Source organism: Aphelocoma coerulescens, chromosome 5 (genome assembly GCF_041296385.1).
Source record: "Aphelocoma coerulescens isolate FSJ_1873_10779 chromosome 5, UR_Acoe_1.0, whole genome shotgun sequence".
Lineage (NCBI taxonomy): Eukaryota > Metazoa > Chordata > Aves > Passeriformes > Corvidae > Aphelocoma > Aphelocoma coerulescens.
Genome location: NC_091019.1, coordinates 34,018,153 through 34,040,221, shown reverse-complemented (window position 1 = coordinate 34,040,221; position 22,069 = coordinate 34,018,153). Strand labels below are relative to the sequence as shown.

Genomic DNA, 22,069 nt, shown 5'->3' with positions numbered 1-22,069 from the left:
ACTGTGCATGTAGTCTCAAAAATCAGTTTGATTTTGAGTGTCTGTTGTAAAGTTTCTTTTTTAATTTAAAACAACAGCTCTGTATTTAGGCTTTTGTTCTGGCAGTACTAAGTGTTTTGAGAAGGCATGCTTTGTTTTACAGTTCAACCTCCCTGGAGAGACTTGCTTTTACACCTTGCATTATTAGTTTGTTGCTACTAGCATCAGAATGAACCCATCACTGTGTTTTTACTGCCTAAAGTAACTTTGTTTTTGCTGTTTTTTGGCCCTCTTAGTGTTTAAGATTTCATCATATTCCTTCCCAGAAGCGGTGACAATGCAATATTGTATTTAAAGACCCGCTGTAGTAGTAATGAACTTGCAATTATCTGAACACAGAGCCCAGCATTCAGATACAATCTCTGGAAGATCTGCAGTGGATAAAGGGCAGCAGACTGCCATCTCTAGTAGAAAAATGCTGCTCTTAGAAACTGGTGATCTCATCAAACAATGTGTTCTTTGGATCCTGGTGGTTTTTCTCTTCAAAATCACACTGGAACCTTTTCATTCAAGCTCAGTGTGCTCTCTTTGAATGCTGCTTCACCACAGGGACTTTCAGTGAGCACAGGTGGAAACTTAGAACTGGGGAGCTGGTCTGGATCATTGCATGGTGTTGGTGTTGAAATATGGTAATAGGGAGTTAACACCAATGAAAAAACACACACTGCATACTGCAGAGTGTAGTCTCTGGGGCAGATAAAATCTGTCATGTATATATGTGGTTCATATTGACCATTCAGTCTTTATAGATTATAAGCAATTATCCTTGTGATTTCTAGGAGACCTGGTTTAACCAAGGTAGTGATGATTCCTAAGGAGTTGTTTATGTCTGTGAGCTCTTTAGCTCTGGACTTTGTTTTTGGCTCTAAAAGCCATTGATGACAATGTCAACTGTGCATCTTCTAATTCTGCTCTATTTTAGAAGGTAGCCCAGAGACAGATGGAAGAGAGCTAGGTGTCTCTAGGGAAGATCTTGTGAGATGAGAGGGAGAGTAGGCAACCTTAAATTTTAAAGGTAATAATGATGTCAAAGAAATAAAGTGTAAGCATAATGCTGTCTCTGAAAAGCTTTTTATTCTTCAGGGGATGAGTTTGTCTGCAAGGTACAAATCCAAGAGTAACTGCAAGTTGGTCTTTGTGGCCTGTGTTGTGTCTTTTCATGGCCGTCTCCTCCTTTGGTAACTGGAAGAGCAGAATTGGAGGGACACTGGCTGATGTGACTTAAATAAGAGTAGAATTATGGTGATGAATGTTATGTTGCTAATCTTTTTTTTTTTTTTTTTTTCCCCAGATAACTAGCCCACCAGGTTGTGGCAAAACTCAGTTTTGTATTATGGTGAGTGTTCTGGCTACACTGCCTGTAAGCATGGGAGGACTAGATGGGGCTGTTATATACATCGACACAGAGTCTGCATTCAGTGCTGAAAGGTAAGATGCAAAATTCTAAAATACACATAACTTCTTAGCACCTTTTCTCTTGGAACCTTCAATTATTTTCTGAGCAGTAATTGTGCACTTTTAAATACTGGTGGTAATTATTAAACATTCCTCTGGTATATGCAGCTATTCCGTAGACGATGAAATTAATTTAAGAAAATGGTTTGCTCACCTTCCTAATTTTTATGATGTTGCAGATTCCAGTTCTGGTACGACAGGGTGAATGGCATGATTTTTAATTTATAAATGGCCTTATCAGTTCTGTACCTGAAATCTTGCTTTGCAGTTTGGTTTGTGGAGTTAACGGGAAGTTAACAAGAGCTTTTAAAGGCCCAGCATTTTGACTACAAAGGCAGTGGAGGTTTTCCAGTGAACAGTGGGACTGACATTGTCGTTTTCCTTCAGATTTCCATCCTGTTTCTGTTGAATGGGGCCTTGTATCCTCCTGCATTTCTGATTCCCTTCTGCATCTCCTATATCCTTAGCAGCTATGCAGTACCGTATTACCTTACTTCTGTAATGTTTCTGGTTCTTCTAATATTTCCGGCTTGGCCTATGCGACTGAAAGGGCTCAGCTGTGCACTTCTGGTGTGTTCAAGTGCTGAATGGACAGGAGACACCCTGTGCTGTATTGCCTGAGAGTTACACGTGTTGGTTGCCACTCTTCCCATGTTAACTGGGTGATTAACTGTTGAAAAATCCTGCAGTGTAGCTCTAATTTAGTTTGCTTAGTTACCAACTTTGCTGAACTTTGAGGCTTTGATGGTTTTGGGATTTCTATTCCTGTGTCCCTGTTGTTTGGAATGACCAAGTTCAAAAGTTATTAAGGGTCTGGAGAGGGACAAGAAGTAAAGTATTCTAATCCTTGTTTGTGTAGAAAAATGGGCAGAAAGAGGTTCATTGAAATAATTTATATATTTCTGATGATTTAGTAGCTATAGCCATGGCATTAATCTGGAGTATCAGAGTAAATGTATGTCCATTGATTATTCATTTCAAGTTATCATTGATGAGAAGGTGGGATTTCTAACCCTGTTTTTTATCAAGGTAATTTCACAAGTTTGAAGTATAATATATTAAAGAAAAAAAGCTTCAAGCAATGGCTCTGCAAAATATAGTGCTTCCTCCTTACTTCCTCCTTCCACTTAAGTTTTGTTTCCTGGAATGTAAATAGTAAAAATACATAGGACCTAAAGAGTGCGTTAAGACTTGTCACTTAGAAATGAATGCTAAAGAAAAGCAAAGCAGATGCACATGAAAATGAAACTGCTGAAAATAGAATAGGGTGTAGAAAGGAAAGATGTTGAAAATAATGTTGTTAAGGATAAGAATACTTACGTATTAAATCATATTTAATATTGCTCAGTTGCAAATGATAAACACAGTTCCAGCAGACTGACTATACCTTGTACTTTCTGTGTTGCATCTTCTAAGGAGCTGAACCATCAGAGCCAGGGAGGTGCATATCCCCTTTTCCCAAGGTGGTTGGGAGCTGGAGCATTTTCCATTTGTGGAGAGACTGAGGTCTTGCTCAGTCTAGCGGGGAGAAAGCATTGGGGCAATCTAACAGTGGCCTTCTCTTGCCAGTGAGGAGGCCTTAAGAAGATGGCACAGGGGTGTGTGCTGGGAGACAGCAGGCATACACTGAGCTTCATTTCTGGGCTGATATATGGAGATTTGCAATTCCTAACTGCCTTTGTGGTGAAAAACTTTGCCCAGAGAGGTGGTGCTGCCACCTTGAAGACTTGTGAATTAGATAAAGACTCAAGTAACTTGTTCTGACTTCATAGCTGGCACTACTTTGAACAGAATGTTGCCTCAAAATCTCCCGAGTTCTCTTTCTAATCGGAATTTCCTTATGATTCTGTAATCCTATATTATTAATAGATGGCAGGTAGAAGATACATAGTTTTTGTTGTTGCTCTAAACACTTAAGAAGACAAATACTCATTTAATAGCATCTTAATTTAAAGGGCTTGATAGAGACATTTAGCTGGCACTATTTTTATTTACCATTCAAAAGTCTCTACAGAAAGTCTGAGAAGTGTTTGTATCCCTTCTGCTTTGTAGGGCTGAGAGTTGCTAAGTAATACAGGCTGTAATGCTGTGCTGCTTCTAGAAAGATACTGCATAAAGCTGGGTAATTTTATTTCTTGTGATATAAACTCTGCCTGGCAGGTCTTACTTCAGGGAAGGGAACTTTTTGATTCCACGAACTTTCACAGTCTTGTTATTCTCTAACATGACAGTTTAGTTCAGTGTAATAGCAAATACTTGGAAGAGTGATCAGAATTGAGGCTGGTCTTGCAAGATATGCCACAGGTTTCTGTAATTTATGTGTTTTTCCCTTGTGTAAGAGAAAGCTGTAGAAGTGCAAGTGATGTCTGTCATTCCACTTCACCAGAACATGGACAGTAGGACTGGTAGATGGAAAGGGCCATAGTAAGTCTGGAAATTAAAATTGTTGTAATCAGTTATGTAGTAACCAGCTATTAACTGAAAACTTACTAGACTTATTCAGAAAGTCTGAAAAGAATTTAAGTTGGCTTTTGTCACTAGTCATACTGCTGGTGAAAAACACTAGATACAGGTTTCTGTGAACCAAAGCTGAGAAAAAACAGGTTTATCTATCCCATGGGCTTCTGTCCTTATTGGAGAAAACATGTTCTGTGCAATTTTTGATCCCATCATGACAAAAGGCATTTAAATAATAAAAAACTTTAGCCTGCATGGAGCTCTGTAAATAGTGCTTCAATCTCAGCATGTTGTTTTAGGTCAGTGTGTATAATGATGTTCTTTGTGATATGCATGGCTGTAAGAAAGCACAGTGGCATCTCATTTCATGCAGACTATTTAATGGCAGCTCACCAGTGCCCAAATAGTCTACATGATTAATTGTACAGGTGAGCAGACAAAATTCTGTCTCTGGAAATTCTGCTGGACAAGTTTAGATGTGATAAGTAATGTACCTAATGAAGGAGATTCAGGCTATTGAAATGGTTTGCCCAGGGTAGGTATATTAACATTCAAGCTTAGTATTTCTATTTTTAAACCAAATAAAACTGATTTTAATTTTGTTTTCCCTAAAATGGCTTTAACTTTGTGTTTTAAGGAAATGGGCCTAAATCAAAAGCGTTGAGAAAACCACCAAGTTGTGCCCACAAGTATAATCCACTAGATGCCACTCTTCTCAAGCTATAGGTGGTGGGATGTGTCTGCTTAAAATACAAACGATTAAGTATTTTTTGTTACTAAAAAATAAAATCTTCACTGTGGAAAAAAATTTCAGTGTACAGATTGTAACTACAAATTTCAAAGTGAAATTCTTGGATTGTCTCTTTAAGGATCTAGGTGAAATTGTCTGGTGGTCAGAGGAGTGGAACTTCTTTCCAGTGATTTCTGAGGAGTTTATAGGCAGTCAGCATTTCTAAAATGTATACCATTTAGTTTCCTCAATGATTTTACATATAAAATACAATTTAACTGAAAACTGTTTAGTTTTACATATGTGTGAGAGATTTTTTCAAAGTCATAATTTGTGAATATGAACTTATTTTGACAACAAATAATAAATATCCAGCTTCCTCTGACTTCTTTTGGTGTTATCACCTGTTATCTGATATACTTCCTTGGTCTACTCTGCTAATAACCAGTGGTATGCTTAGCAATTGGAATTCAAGGTTTTGAAGGGTTATGAATTTGCTAATAAGATAGTGGAGAACATTTATTCATGGAAGCCCGCATTCAGTTCTATCAGTAAAGGAGCCGCTTAAACTGTTCGGTCTTTTTGTTACATCATGTCTTGCTGTTTGGAGCTGTGGTATCTGAATGAATGCATGGTCAGTTGTAGAAGCCTTGGCAGCTGGAGCCTCAGTCACTTTCTGACACAATGGTGTTTACTTTTTTGGTTTTTTTTGCTGTGTTCTAACAAGTGTATTTTAATAAGATTTTATTAGCCCTTTTCATAAATAGGTAATATAAACCAGAAACGGTTACAGTGGAAGTCTCCCATCTAAATGACATTGTTCATGTTTTTAAGGAGATTATCTGTGAAAAGTTTTTTACTTTGTCAGGCATATTTTCCATACATGTACTGCATGCATAAATATTTGCAGTTGAACTGGGCTCTGTTCTTTGCAGTCCTGCTTCCATGTTGGTTGGATCTTCTAATGGTTCTTCTGCTTCTTACCAGTTCGTTAAATTTCTGTGGTCACACAAAGCCAACTTTATGATTTCACTGCAAGATAAAGGTGTAAAGGAAGATGGTTAGAATTGGAGAGTACTTTTGTTGAAATGAAGTTAATATTTAGATAAAATAATTAGAATAGGAAAATGCTTGGTCATTGAGTGGAACCTCTGGTATAAAAGTTGAAGAACTTATTCAGTAACTAAACTTTGCAGTTTCCTTCTAGAGGAGATATGCCCTTTCTTTGCATATGGACATGTGATGTCTTTCCCTAGTGTACCATGGACTCAGCATCACTGGAAAGAGACCCTAACTGTTCAGACTTCCACTGTTTCAGTCTGACTGATAAAGTATGCTTTTCCTTTTAAAAAGGTTTCCAGTCTTAGTTGGTATCTGCTTATGGCTCAGAGGTTTGCTGTATTGGCTTTTTGAATGCTTGTTGCCTTATGAGCCTGTATTATTCTTTGTGCAGTATTATGCCTTTTGTTTTTTGGGTGGTTTTTGTTTGCTTGTTTGTTTGTTTTAATAGATTGATTGAGATAGCAGCAAACAGATTCCCTGCTTATTTTGACTCGGATGAAAAGCTGCTCTGCATGACCCGTAGCATCCACCTGTACCGAGAGCTGACCTGTTGCAGTGTACTGAAGAGGTATTCTTTTCCAGAGTTTAAAAAAAAGGCAAAAACCCCACAATTTTGACTGGATTGTCTATACCAATGATTTTGTATATCAAAGTTTTGTAAAGAGTAATTAATTTATTTGAGACCTTTTCATGTGGATACCAGCATGGTCTCTAACAAAGTAACAGAAAGATTGACATTGCTCTTTTCATTTCATAGCATGTGACTATTCCACTTGATGTTCTTTAATTTCTGATAGACAATTTCTATGTGATCTGATCCTTCTAAGCCTTTGAAGGGGAACGTTCAAGATACAGGTATTCTCTTGGACTGTGGAGAGACCATAGTATAAGAGTTATATTTTCCATGAAATAGAGTTTGTTCCTCCAAAGCAGTTTATTTCCAGGAAGATGGGGACTCCTCCGGCAGTGGGAGGGAGGAGTTGTTTAACGACCACCAGCCTGAGTGCTATTGTTGCCAGTGTTGTACTGTCATATTGTTACCTTATGTTGATTTGTGAACAAATGTCACAATGAAAATTAATTGTTACATTTTAGCATCACATTGTGTGTTTTATGTTAGTGGGAGAATTATTATAAGAATAGTTTCTTTCTAATACAGCTTTATCAGTGAACAGCTAGTGGCATATTAAAGAAACATGGAATGGCTTGGGTTGGAAAAGAGGTTAAAGATCACCTAGTTCCAAACCTCCCATCATAGGCAAGGATAGGACCCACTAGGTCAGGTTGTTAATGGCCCCATCCAGCTTGGCACTGAAAGTTTCCAGGGGTGGGGCATCCACAGCTTCTTTGGGCACCTTTGTGGGTGCCTCACTACCCACTGAGTAAAGTATTTCTTCCTAACTTCTAACCTACATCTCTTCTTTTGGTTTAAAACCGTTTCCCCTTGTCCTATCATTATCTGCCCATGTAAAAAGTCACTCTCCCTCCTACTTATAAATCCCCTTCAAGTACTGGAAGGCCGCAGAGAGGCAGAGTTTCAATGTCCACTTTACTTGCTGTCTGCCATTCAGGGGTTGTACAGCATAGTGTTGCTAACTAGAGGTCTTCCCAAAGTTTCTTTTGGAGAGATCCTGCCTTGGGCCCACTGAGCCTCAGATTCCTTTTCAAATCTCTTTAATACATGCAGATGTTAACAGAGGTGATGTGTGAGGAGGGAAAAAGAGGGACTGACTTTCAGCTTATGAAAGGAAACTTTAATAATTTCAGGGTTATAAAATGGTTCTATTGTGTATATAATGATATCAGTGACTTTTTTTTTTTTTCAGGATTATGTCTTTGGAAGAAGAAATTATTTCAAAGAAAGTTAAACTCATAATAATTGACTCTGTTGCTTCAGTTGTCAGAAAGGAGTTTGATACAAAACTCCAGGGCAATCTGGCAGAGAGAAGTAACTTTTTGACTAGAGGAGCATCAGTGTTGAAGTATTTGGCAGAGGAGTTCTCAATACCAGTAAGTTCTTCTTCCTTTTCTATGTTTTTGTCTTACAGTATCAAGTAATAAAATCAGAGAAGGAAGATGACAGAAAGACAAAGACCAGACAATGAGTCTAGTAGGAATCTTTAAGCAGGTTCCAGTTGGAATGTAATTAGGAAATGGAAGAACAGTAGTTGTTCTCCTTGGTGTGTTTCTTCTGTGATATTTTAAAAAATTTCTTAGAAATTATTTTTATTTTTTGTTAATTTGTGACTCTAAATAAGAAATGACAAGATTCCCCAGCTGTCTCTCAGAGCTTTGTTTTTGTTTTTTGTTTTTTTCCCCTTAAATCCTACATTTTGTTGCTGTTAAATACTGTTTATCCTGATGGTTCCTTTGTACTGTATTGTCACTGTAACTAGTGTATACCCTGGGTAGCTGAAGAACTTTTTCTGCCTCTGTTTCTTTTACTTAAGTTAATAGAATCTTAAAAAGGCTTATGCTCTGGAACAGCATAAATTCCTTTTGTAGCTGATAACGTATGCTAACTTCTGCAGAAGGGAAGGTAACAGCTCAGCAAATCCTTGTCTGTGGACTTGCCCATAAAATGCAAAGGAAGACATGGACACTCAGTGCAAGGACTGGGTAGACCTGACTGAAAAGTGCTTTAGAAGATGTAAACTGCATATGTGTTTGTGTGTGTGTTTATTACGTGATCCACAAAGGGTCATTTCAAAAGATACCATTGAAACTCAACTCTTTAAAGTATTTCCTGGTATGGGTAACTACTCGTCACTCCAGTGTAAGGAGAAGCTGTGTTAAGAATGTGAGTAAGCCTGGTGGGGCCTTTTTCACTCTGATGCTCCTGAGGTCACAGAAACTATCACATCAGAAGTAGGCTGATGTAACTTAAAAGGAATGGATTTCCTTCTGCTGTGTGACTTCTAAAGAGTTCTGATGGAGAAGATGAAACCCTGCCTAAGTGTCTTTAAAGTTCATGTACAAAAGATAGCATCCTAGTCAGTGCACCCAGTAATGTTTATACTGCTTTAAGAAGCCTGGAAAGAATTGTGTGTAAGCATGTACACTCTGATATTTTGAGAAAATATTATGCATTCCTTTGAGAAAGGGGAGAATTTTTATGAAAAGACACTATTTTTCTCTATTTCTCCATTTTCTTCTTCTTTAGACAGCCCCAGCCCCTCCTTCTGCCTTCACTGAAATGGTGAAGCTGAGCTGCATTTGAAGCTCTGACATTTCATGCTGCTGTCCTGCTTAGTCAGGGCAACAGTATTGATATGCACAAAAATCTTAGAATTGGACATTATGAAGTAGCCTAAGACTGTGATCCTAATTCTTCCTACATAAGAAGACTATAAAGCTCTTAACATTTAGAGGTTTCATTATGTAAAGCCGACATGTTTGCTTTGAGACATTTTCAGTACCTGATGTTGAGATTTTCTCACTGTGAACAATTCAGTAAGGAGTTCTGGGATTTTTAGCAGGAACCTGTGCTTTGGTTACAGCTTCTGACTTTTTGAATTGGTTGATGAGATGTCTTACCTTTTTATTTAAATCTCTGAAGATCCATGTAATTACATGTGATACACAAATACACAAATTGGAAACTTGTATGTTTTTAAAGCAACTATTGATTAGATTTTTCCAATTTATTTAATGCAAATGCACTCTGTTTTCGTTTATCATCTTTAGCAAGCATTGCTGGTTGGCTGGTTCTAGAGTATTTTAAATATTTGTTAAAATTTATGTTGCAAAATAAACTCTAGCAAGTTGTATTAGTTAAGAATTCTAGGAGGGCTTGGGCTAGAGATTTGAGTTCTTGCAAACATGGATTCCTAAGCAAGACTGTCTGGCTAACATGCAAAATCCAGTGGTGGAGTGTGTTACGCATCAGCAACTGTTGGTGCAAACTACAAAATCAGTCTACTGTTCCGTATGTTGCATTAACTTCCCTTACAGAGTATCTGAGGTTCTCACTGTAATTAACTGTGTTGGAGTTATTTCAGATGTTTTTACTTACCTAGAAGATCGTAAATATAAATTTCTACTTAAGGACATTAGTAAGGTTGCAAAGTGATTTAGAACACTAATAAATTGGACACATGAATATAATGCTTCATGGCACAATCAGTGCAGCTAAATACTAAATCAAGGAGCAATTAGGGAGACTCAAACTGAGGCTGATAGGATTTGAACTTGAAGTCAATCCTTTTGGCTGTAGCTAAAGGTCTGGTGAAAAACTTTGAGTATTTGAACAAGGGAACTGGAAATTAGGAGATACCAGCTTTAACTCTTATTGGAGCAGTACATCTGCTGTTGACAGTCCAGAGAGGGGGGTGAAAAATCAACTTCCAGAGAACAGCCTTGAAAATGGATGGGGGAGAGCAGTCTTAGTAAAGCTTCCTTTGTTTAGCTTAGCTAAGGAAATGTTAAGGGCTTCTTCATTAGTCAATATGCACCTACTCGGCAAAGAGGTATTTGATGAAAGCTCTCTTTGGCTGACACAGGTGTACCACAGGTCTATGGCTGGAAGCTGAATTAAGCAAGTTCAGACTTCAAATAAGGGGTGTGTTCTTTCTGGACTAATTAATCATTGGAATGCATTACTAAACATAAATAGCTGCTTATCATGAGCATGTTTAAGTGGGCGTTCTTCCTCCATTTCCGAAAAGGAAATGGGTTCAAACAGGGTTAAGTTTGTGGAAACCCTGTGCTGCCATGTTATGCCTTAGTTAAAAGGATTTTAATGCAGTTATTTTTGTTGGCATTATAAACTCTCTGTTTATAATTATGTGTTCGTGGTGTCAGGTTATTGAGTTTGATGTGCAAGAGTGGCTAGCAGTCATAGTTTTTACCAAACTCAAGGGGAGCTGTTCCAAACCCAGGTAGCTCTATATGGTATGAAGTATTTGGAAAAAAAGTTGACCTTGTTATACCAAAACTGATGGTGGTTATTCATTAACCTTTCTACACCTTTATTTTCAGTTTGTAAAATTTGTTCATTGAGAGGATGCTGTGAGGATAGGGTCATTACTAATAACAAAGAACTTAGTACTGAGTCCAGGACAATATATAGATGCTCATTGGAAAGAAGCAGTTGCCATCCTCAGTGTAAAATTTAAAACAGTTGTAGTAAATGAAAACTTAATCTATGTCTTGAGATGAGAAAAAAATAATAAACATTAATTGAATGGTCCCATCTTAGCCACTGAATGAAGCTAGTGAAAGTGGTTTGTGATTGTAATTTTTTACTTGACTGAATTTTTTTCTGTTGTAGTTTTTTTGTGTTTTTGTTGTTGTTTGTAAAGTACAAAGAAAAGCAAAAGGTTTTATTTTAATTTATGGACATTAGTAAAGCTTAAGTTGTTTCTTAAAAAGTCAAGTATGATGCCTGATCACCTTTTTTTGTCTTTTCTTCCATGTAACTTAGCAGTAAGCCCAGGTTCATTCTAGGCATTTTAAGTGATGCCAGAGCAAGAGGCAGCACAAGGCTTAGATCACTTATGGCCGACTGATAGGTGAGCTGGCAGCCTTACTGATGACTGAACAGTCTCTGAAGCTTTTGTCTCCATGGGGCACTATGTACCATTGTCCCTTTTTCTCTTTTCCTGCACAGAGCTGAAACCAAAACATCCTTTTTTTCTCCCGGGTTTGGTTGGAACTAGCCAGTCAGATCAAAAGCAATTCCTAGAAACTGAGAAGGATAGCTTGATTATCAATCAAACAAAATCCCCTTTCTTTTTGAAATCCAGTGAATATGCAAATCTATATGAAAAAATTACATTACCTTTATCTGTTGATAGAGCATCTTGTAGTTGAGAGCATTTGGATCTGAATGTGTTCTCTTACAATGTGTGTTGATGCTGTCTACCAGATTACATTTAAGCAACAGTAATGAGTCCTGTATGTTTCCTGTCGAGCTTCCTGGCTTCCTTAACCTTCTGAAAAAGAAAGAAGGTAAAATGCACTTTGGATTTTCTTTCTTCTCTCCTTGCATATTCACAGGAAACTATATATTATTAGTAGGTGGTATTTGGTGAAAATAATTCAGGGTTCGTGCTAGTTAAGAGATGTCTCCTTTTCAGTAAAGAGCTAAAACTAAAACCCAATATGACTAGAATTGTTGTTGAGATTTAAATATTTACCTTATAAAATGAGTTATTCATAGACTCTGATTTTCAAGTCATTAATTCTTGAGAAGATGTGTGAAGCTGGCTAGACATCTCTGTGAAAAAGTACTCCAGAAGCGGCAGTTGCAAAACCAGACTGCTTTAAGCATTCTTTTAAATGTCAAATTGAGACTGAAGATGAAATTTTTGCTTTGGAAAACCCTAAGGCTAATCAAATTACAACACTTGCTGTCCTTTCTGCTTTTGTCTGGATTGTGTTCTTAGATCACTGAAGTGAACCTTTGTTATTTGTGATCAATATGTTGGTTATTAGTACCAGCAAATGTGTAATAGTATGATCTGTTTTTTTTTTTTATTTTTTCTTTCTGAAATTATGAAGTAAATTAGGATGAGAAACTTTAATCTCTCATGTGTGAATTTTTAGAGCAAATGAAAGACAAACCTTACGTAATTACTCCCCAATGCTTTTATTTTCTATGCTAAATAAATTAACAGTAGTTCAAGAAGCCCACAAGTTCCACAGGCAATATTTTTCCCCCTTTAGAATTGACATGCTCCACTTAAAACGTAAAAATACACTTGATATTTATGATATGACAACAGATCTGTCACAGTCAATTTTCTTTTCACACTCTGATCTCATAGATTTTAGTTTCAGTGCTTCACAATCACTTAAGCATTGTGTTACTTAAACTTACACCCAGCATTTTCTTTTACTTCAGAAAGCCAAATGTTTAGCTAAATTGTATTTGCTTTTAGGTCGAGCAAGTTTTTTCTTCTCAAAATCAGTTCATATGCAGAAATTACTTGACATCTGCAGTGCCTTTTCTGCTGTCTTTCGTTAAGTGTATTTACTTGTGTTGTCTCATCTTCCTGCAATAAAGTGTCTCAGAACTGAAGTGCTTCTGTTGGCACAGAGGGAATATTCATGCTGTTAAGTTTTCTTTTTGTTTGTAATCAAGTATTCCCATTTGGCCTCATTCTTGCTTCTTTTTGTTCTGTTTGCATAGATCATTGTTGTCACCTCCTCTGTACTTTTGACATGTTGTTCTGATATTTGAAAATACTAGTTTAGGGAGTGCAAAACAAATTTCAAAATAAAAGATTTCTGAATTTCAATAAAAGTTGTTTAGATGCCGGTTCCCTTTGAATTGGAAATAAATATGTAAAGAGTTTGGTACAAATGGATAGTTGATTTGTTGCTACATTGTATGATGACTTTTCCAATAATATGGGGAGACATTAGACTTTCAGGTTACTTTGTCTGCATCTGGACTGTAAGCTGCTGAAATGCAAGCTTGGTTTCTATATTTTGCTATTAAAAAGTATGTTTAATACCAGTGTTACAGAAGCAGTAATTGAATTATCTTCGCAGGTTGTTTAAATCTAGAGTAAGCGAAACTTTACTTGAAAAAATTAGGGAACTACTTCCACTTTGAAGTTTTCTAAAAAGAGAAACTCTTACAAGTTATACCACATTGAAACATGCATTTCTTTAATGAAGAGTTAACCTTAACAGAAGAAAATAATTTGGAATTGAGTTACCAGAACTTAACTAGCCATATATAGGCCAGATGTGGTTCAAACTGTTTCTAGTGGTGAGAATTCAGTGGAAAGTATGGGTCCTTTTCTGTTAAGCTGCTGATATTTATGTATAGTGTCATGTCATTCAGGTTTTAAGCATATTTTGGGTTTATGTATGTGTGTGAACTTGAATACCCTTTCCAACTGCTAATAGAAGCATCTTCATATTTCTACATAATCACACTGAACTCTTGGCCATCTGCTTGCTCAAGGCTTATGTAATGATGTAGTTCTCCTTTCAGTGTGGGGCTGCTACTTGTGTTGTTCTTCTCCTTCTCCCTTCATATGAGTAGCTTTCATATTTTTTTCCATGAAGTTTGTGTATTCCTCTAGGCAGCAGCATGAAAGTTAAAACAATGTGACTGGTTAGAAGACACAGTAGAGCATCTGAACATGCAGAATTTTATTAAGATAATTAAGGTTCTTGGAGAAACTGAGTAGTCCTCCAATCAACTCAATAGGATGAAAAGATCCTAGTGTCGTATGCTAATCATACTGTGAACATTACCCACAGAAGTATAAATATTTAGAATAATGTAGATATTGCACAATTTGCTGACTTTATTCTTCTGTATGAAACAAAGAATCTTTGAGTAGACCTGCCTTTGTTTTGAGCCATGGAAAACAGTAGTTAGTTAGTTTTGTAAGTCAGGAAGATTACTTCCAAAACTAACTTTCTTGTAATAAAAAACAATTCTTGTTCTCTTCAAGGTATTTCACTTCCCCTGCACCAAAATTCATGTTGGTGTTCACGGCCTCATTAAACGGTGAACTGAACAACATTAGAAAATGGCATTCATGCTAGCTGTATCAGAATTTTTGGTTTCAAACATATTCTCTTTTGGTATAAAGACGAGCACCTAACCTTGTTCAGTGCACTTCATCTGTTTAAGTAACAAATAGTTTGTGAAATGAGTGTGGTGAGGCACTGGAACAGTTTGCCCAGAGAAGTTGCAATGCACCATCCCTGGAAGTTTTCAAGGCCAGGTTGGATGAGCAACTTTATCTAGCAGAAGGTTCCCTGCCTATGGCAGAGGAGTTGGAAGCAGATGATCTTTAAGGTTCCTTCCAATCCAAACCATTCTATGATGTTCAGATTTCCTACCATGTAATACTTAGCAGTACTTTCATGCCCAGAACTGAGTCTATAGCTTGGATTTTTTAATTAAATATTATAGTGTTAGCCTTTATTTTTTTACCTGCTTAAAAAGTAAATGTCAGAATTTCACATTTATATGAACAGTGCTATTTGTGTGATTTGGCATGAATTTTAATTTTTGTTGTTGTTTACTTGGGAAGCCAAGATGGTTAATGGGGACGTACAGAACAGCATTCCTTCTTTGCCTTTGCTAAAACTTCATAAACTCAGTTTTTATTGGCAGACTGTTTATGTTTCAATTATTCCTCCACTCCACAGTATTGAGCAAAAACGAGTTTTGAGGAGTTAATTTGAATGTTAAGTGTTGTTAGAGTGGCAAAGTTAGATGGCTTTGTCTTTATGGTTGTTAAAAATTATCCTCAGAAGGCACAGCTTTGTTTTAGTTTAAAATGGCTGGTTAAAATGTAATTATAACTGTCTTCAGTACTGCTGCCATTTTTGTTCTTTTTTAAATGTGTCTGGAGAATATATATTTATGCAGTTTATGGCCTGACACTGTTCCTTTTGGACCATCTATACCATAAAAAGTTCAATACTGCTGAGAAAAAGGAATGAGGAATGGTAGAGCAACGTTTCCTGTTTTCATGTGGTGGTGAAAAGGAGGTAGTTTAAAGTTATGTGATACTTGAATTCAGTTTGTTTTTTCTTTTAAAGTATTCCCTTCATTGCTTTTTCCATTTTACAGTGCAAGTGACTTTGCCAAAAGCTATCATTCTGCACAATTGCACATATGAAATTATGCAGAAAGAACCCACCAGGATTAACATATAGGAGAGGGAGTTGAGAGGAATGAGATTTTGTTACCAGGTTTGTTTTTGATCTGCTATACGATTATGCACAATATTTGCTATAAAGTAGGGCAGGCACTTTCTCTGATATCTGCCTTGACTTGAATTTCTGAAAGAGTTCTTCCAAAATAAATAAGCAGTTTCTTGTGTCTTCTAACCCTCATTGTTGTTACAATTCTCTGAGTTATCTTCAGCTGATTTACATAATCTTGAAAGTGAGGTGCCCAAAAGTGGATGATATTCCAGATAAATCTCTAGCAAAGTTTAGGCATGGAGAAGGATTTCTTCTCATGCCTTGCAGGACATCTCATGCTTATGCATTGTAACCCAGTTTGCTTTCTTTACAACAGCCTGATGCTGTTTACTTACCAGTTATTAAAATCTTGGATCTGCATTTGCTGACTTTGTTGTTTAGCTAGTTGGTCCTTCTAATGTTATTTTTCCTGACTGGCCAAGATGATTTTGAATTCTGATCTCATGGTTTACCTGCAATCTCCTCCCTGCTTACGTGTTTTTCAAGAAAATTGATTATTCTTTCCATTACAGATTCTTTGTGTAACTATTGGATATAACAAGACTTCATGCAGACTCTACAACTTTATTCAATGAGAGACCTTTAAACACTGATGATTGCTATGCGTCATTTTACAATAAACTTTGCATAGATTAATCTAGGTTATTGTTTCCTAGTTTTAGTAACATACCTATGTATGATGTTCTGTTGCTAAAATAAAAATACAGTATTTGGCAGGGTTTTTTTTGTTTGGGTTGTTTTTGTTTTGGTTTGGTTTTTTCCCCTGCCCTATCACATTGTTATTCTGTATGTGCTGTAAAAAACAACAGTTAATTCTACTGATGGGCTTTTATGCCTTGGCTTGGGAGTTTAGGGTTTGACAAGATGTACTGTTTTGACTGTATGAAAAACTGCCTGAACCTTTAGGCCAATAATCTATTTGTGACTGCAGAGAAGTACTTATGTTTTGAGTATTCAATGCTTTTTTTGCATTTTTTTCTTGTGCTTCTTCCTTGTCCTCTGATTTTATTTAAACTGTAAGTTCTCTAGGAATATTTCTGCATTTGCATAATGTACACTGAAAGTGATTCTAGTCTTTAGATGGGATAACAATGCAAAGAATAGTTGACCAGATTGCAAGTTGTTAGAAAAATCTTGATGGGTCTTGAGCTCTTTGTTGAATCTTGAGCTCCTGTATGAGCTCAGTATAGACAAATGAGTGATTTGATTTCCAGATGCTCTAGTGTTTGTTTGCTTTTTGGTTATTCAGCCCCTGGACTTCTGGGAATAGTGAGGACCAGCTCTGCAATTGTTACTCCTAAATAATATTGTACCAGCCCCCCTGAGGCATAAAGGGATGGGGGATAAAACAAAATTAAGATTGGGCAATGCTATGTCTCTTATAATACAAATGTGCCCAGAGATCAAAAGTAAAATTTTACTTTCTTGGAAACTGGCAGCAGTAGAAATGATGGTACCACTTCCTTCTTTGTGTCTACAGGGCTGCTTTGTGAGAGCATTGCAGTCATGTGGAGCTAGGTGTGCTGCTGAGGCTGCTTTTTGATCAGATATGGTCTGGAAGCTCCATGATGCAGTCTGCTTGCTGCTGTTAACTGCAGAACCTGCCTTTTTGCAGGTCTGCAAAATTTCCTTCTTTCTACATGTAATAACAGACAACCAGACTAAACTACTACAGCTAGATGGTTGATGATCCTGTGCTGCCTTGAAAATAGAAGTATCTATGTTTACAGGACAAGCTTTTCAGTCTGCACTTTTTCTTCTGCTGTTGAGGCTCTTGTGCGTTAGAAGAGTTCTTTGTTTTGCTCTGGTTTCCTTACTCTGTTTTGCTTGGAATTGGAATCTGTGAGCTATAACATAAAGTCTCCTGAGAAACTTCATTCTGACTTTTCTACAAGAAGACTCCATCTTCTTTATTGAGAACAACTATGTTTTTATATCATTGTTCTCTGAAGTTTCAGCTGTATGTGTTTTTCACCCCAGTTTTCTATTTAAAGTAGAAAACCTATCATTTTAATTGCAAGAATTTTAATTAATTTGGCAGAAATTTGGTATAAAACTGAGGGAGAGCCATTTCAAATACAGATTCCTTTGAGAGTCTACATGATCTCAGCAACCTCATCAAAACTGTCATGTTACCTCTCTCTAAAATGTGTAGCTATATCTCATTTGAGAATCTAGTATTTCTGCTCTAATAGAGTAGGTAAACTGAGATTTCAAAGTTTTTATTGACTAGGACTGAACAGTTTTCTGCAAGGTTTTGATTGTACAGGAATGAATGAGCTGCTGGTTTTTCTTGGTGAGACTACATCTGAATTTTTGTAAAGACAGTATCTCTCTCCAATTCAATAATCCTAACATCCAATTTGGATAAGCTGTATTGCCCACCCCAGCATTAAAATAACTTTCTTTGCCTCTAGATTACAGTATTTTACATACTTTACTTTTGTATTTATCATATCTCAGACTTTTGACCGAGGCAAAGAGGGCTTTTCTCTTCAACAGTGTCCGAGGTCTTGACTGGATTCTTAGCAGTCCATGGTATTACATATTTCATTATGTTCTGATTAGCAAGATCAGTTCTAATACATGAACTAAACACTGTTTTTTTTCATGCAGCTGAAACTCTTAGTTCTTGAGAGAAAAATTGCTTTAGAAGTGTTTACTACTTAGATGCTTTTTTGTAACTTCATAAAGATCTTCCCTAGGGAAAAAGGGTGCTTGCTTAACACTGCAGGCACATGCTGGTGCTCTAGGTACTTTACTTCTCAAGAATATTAATTTAAGTAAAATGGCTTCAGATATTGGCAGTCTTTGAAATACCAAACTGAAGTTATTTTCCTATAAACTTTATAAAGGCTATGAAAAATACTAGTGAGCTACAACTGGGTAATTGGAAGTTCAGTGTGGGGTGATGTGTCTTTTTCTATCAGTCTTAAATTTTTGCATCACTGAAGGTTGGCCTTTGTTGGGCTTGTATAACTTTCTCTGGTTGCATGGAAGAGCTCTGTGTCACAGCTCTTTCTGGAATTGTAATGGAAACAGTCATACCTGGGCAGTGAGTACAAAGTTTCTGAGGAGGCCTTGGGTACAGAACATAGGCACAGAACTAGAGTACTGTGTATTTAGAGCAGATATTTTTTATTCTGCTTCTGTGGTGTCCCTAATCTAGAGCTGCTAGAAGCAAAGAGAGGCTGCTGAAACAATTTGTGAAGCTTGCTCCTGCTTGTCATATTTTCAAGGAGAAGATTGACAATAGTAAAGGAGATAGTTATTGTAGAGATACTGTTTGAGATTGGCGGCAACACTTACTGCTGTGTCTCCTTTCTCAGTTGGCTTAAGGGAGTCACAGAAGAGCCACCACCAGTAATGTGGAAATCCACTGACCTGCAGCTGCCATTCTGAAGGTGTCCCTAGAAAAGAAGACAGCAGATACAGCTGCAAGCAGAATAAATTATCTGTGCAAATCACAAGTGACACACTGGTAGTAGTTTAATTGAGCCTGCTTACAGAAAGCACGAGTAGTCCAAAATCAAGAGGTGGTCAACCCATGGTAGAGATTAAACAGCAACAAGGGGATAATGCATGCTTTTTTCTTTCCTACCTGCCTTGTAATTCATTTCACTATCACATTTGCAACTGGTTTGTGCTTGCTTATGAACCTGAACAAGGATGTAAACCAGCTGAAAAAACAAACCAGGGGAAAAAATGTAGTGGGCAATTGTGCAGCTGAAGAGGCACTAATATAGGCAGAAAGGAGGAGCAGGAGTGTGTGGTTTCTGGCAGCAGCACAGATTTTGAATTAAAACTGCATCTTCAGTAAAAAGGATAGCACGAGTAAAAATGCTAGAGGGATCATTACTCAGAAGAAGCAAAGAAAAAGCTTGAAACCTTCTTTAAACTTTGAACAGTTCTAGGACGGCCTGTGTAACATACCATAATTACAATGCTTTGTACTCTGACTAAAGATGAACCAATGCCTGGTTGTATACAACCTATCCTTACACTGCTTAGGGCTTTTGTGCACTATTAGGTCAGTGTCCTGGTTTTAATCTGTACATTCTAGTTTTAAAATGCATCATAATATGCTGTATTTGGAGTTGTAACATATCTGTGCATAATGAATTATAGCTGAGGTCAGAAATTATGCTGAATAGTAGATTTTCAAACCACAGTATTTCTTCCTGTGCTAAAATTCAGAATGATATGTATAACAATCCATAAAATAGCTGGTATGGTTCATAACATGCTTGGGTTCCTTCATTATTAATAGTTTCATATCCATCTGTCAGTGTGCTATGGCCGAACTGTTACCCAAGTTTTTGCAGCTGCTGCTTTAAGAGTCTGTATAATATAGTTATCTTCAGCTCCTGTTCTTTGTCTGCTAGTAAGAGGGAATTTTACTGAGAACTTACTAAATTGTCCAAGACTGTAAGTTCAAGTTCAGGTGAAAGTCTGTGATCTTGATTTAACTTACTTGGCATGTGGTACTTTTCCTGTTCTTTTGTTTGGACTACATTGGTTGCAGCAGTTGTTTCAAGTAATAGTGGTTTGTTTCATCTCATTAGAAGTTCTGTACATAGTTGTTGTAGTCCTGTATCTTGTCGTACTATTTTTAAGAACATTTTGTGCAAATTATAGCTGCTGATTTGATCTGAAGATAGAGCCTGTAGCAAGGTCTGATTTGAAATGAATGAGGCTATGGTAGTATGTGGGGGGCTTTTTTATACCCTCTGTTAAAACGTGGATGAATTTGCTTGCAGCAAAGTTAGCTCTTGGTGTAGAAAGTAGTATGTATGTAGATTGCCAAAGTACTTTGTGCTTGATACTGAACAGTTACTGGAGAATAACAGTTCAGATTATTGCTAAAGCAAAATAGTTTCATACTAGTTCCTTGGAGATGCAAAGTTTCCAGAAGTATTTGTGTGGTCCTCTGTGTGTGCATGTGGTTTTCTAAAATTCCAATGCTGTCAAATTCCAAGGACCACAATTTGTAAATCATAATAGATACACACTTTTCATTTTTTTTTGTGCCAGGTAAAATCTGTTAGCATACATATGAAATTTCTTTAATTATAAAGTAATACTTGTGTATATTTAAAAGAATTTTTGCCTCCTAGAATAACATATTTTTTTCTGATAGGATATAATGAAATGGTTGTCATCTTTTAAAAAACAATGGTAGGGAAAAAATTGCATTGTGTATACATGACTGTCTCACCTGCATTTGGTCCAATCATTCACCTCTGACTGGATCTCTTGCCAGTCTAAGATGGTGGTTGTTAAAATGGAAACAAGTTATGCTTCCATTAATTCCCAAAGCCCTAAAGTTATTCTCCTGTCAGGGGCCAATTATTACCAGCCATTAAGTGGTAGTAGACTGGTCTGTTACTAGGATTGTATTTCAGTGGCCTTCATTTCTTGTGTGTTTGGGTTTTTTTTCTGTTTATGGAGTGTTTGTCAATAGGGCTAGTTTGAAAGAATGTCTTCTTTTTGGTTATTTCAATGCTCATTTTTACTTTGAGCTCCATTTGCCCTAAAGCACCACAATTTTGCTGTGGGCTTTGCAACCATTCCTTCTGAAGGAATAATTGACTAGGAATAATGGTTACATGTTTCTCCTCTCAAGGCTGAACAATCTGTGCAGGAGCCTTTACTCTTTCTTCTTGGTCACTGCAGCTGACTCTTTGCATGGTAGAGGTGAGGTCTGCATACTGGTCATTATCTCATGGATTATTGCTACAATGACTTAGATACTGCTCTTTTGTTCATAGAGCACTCCAAATATAAGGAGGTACTAAACAGAGGAGATCTGTGAATAGCTAGGAAATGAGAGCTTGTATAGCAACTTAATTTGCTGTTTCTGGAGTGCAGTAAACTACTGGAACTCTGTACATTTCACCAACTTGTTTGGCGTGAACAAGGCAGCCTGGGTGGTAGATGCTGCTTAAAAATGTGGACCTAGCCCTGGTACACATGTAGAGCCTTTTGAAGTTTGGAGCAGGAAACCTAATTATTTGTAGCTAGGCCCAAAGCCTATTCATGTCATGCAAACACTGCAACTGATTCTGTTAAACCTAACTGTATTATTTATCTAAGTTTGGGTTTTTGTAACTGTGATGTTCCTCAAATACTGAGCATTACCAAAGAAATGCTGGTAATTAAGAATGATCTGTCACTTTACCCCAGTTCATCTGAAGGATAGACAACATTGACTCTCTTGGCATAGCAAACTGCCTTCTTTCTAGCAGCCGAATAACTGACATTTAAGATTCTGCTGTTTAAGGAATGATATAAGTAATTGGCATTTTTTGGAGGCAAAACATAATTTATATTTGGTCCGTAAATTTTGCTAAATGTGAAGAGAAACTCAAGGAAAATGAAATTTCTGTGGTACCAGACAAAGATGCCGATTCATGATGCTGTGGTATCAGTGATAAAAGTCGTATAGGTTGTACTCCTGAAATCTGAAAAGTACACACAAACTCAGTTGCTGTCATGTGATTCTGTCAGAAACTAGATGGAATTACAGTGTTAAAATATTTTTTATCAATTCTAGAGATTTTTCAATAATCCATGTACTAACACAATCTGTGACCTCAGAGTATTTCTATTACTTCAGCTTTTTTCTCAGCTTCA

General features: G+C 36.9%; 1 protein-coding gene across 9 annotated transcripts in view; it reads left to right on the top strand.

Moving 5' to 3' along the window:
• The window catches only part of RAD51B (RAD51 paralog B), a 393,397-nt gene that overhangs the window by 8,121 nt on the left and 363,207 nt on the right, over positions 1-22,069 (top strand). For all 9 annotated transcript variants that reach the window (XR_011151392.1, XM_069017635.1, XM_069017634.1 and 6 more), the window contains exons 5-7: positions 1,331-1,467; positions 6,192-6,311; positions 7,570-7,753. Coding sequence is in view for 8 of the 9 variants with exons in the window: in XM_069017635.1 (XP_068873736.1) it covers positions 1,331-1,467; positions 6,192-6,311; positions 7,570-7,753 (441 nt within the window). In the remaining variant the exon portion in view is untranslated. The remainder of the gene's footprint in view (positions 1-1,330; positions 1,468-6,191; positions 6,312-7,569; positions 7,754-22,069) is intronic.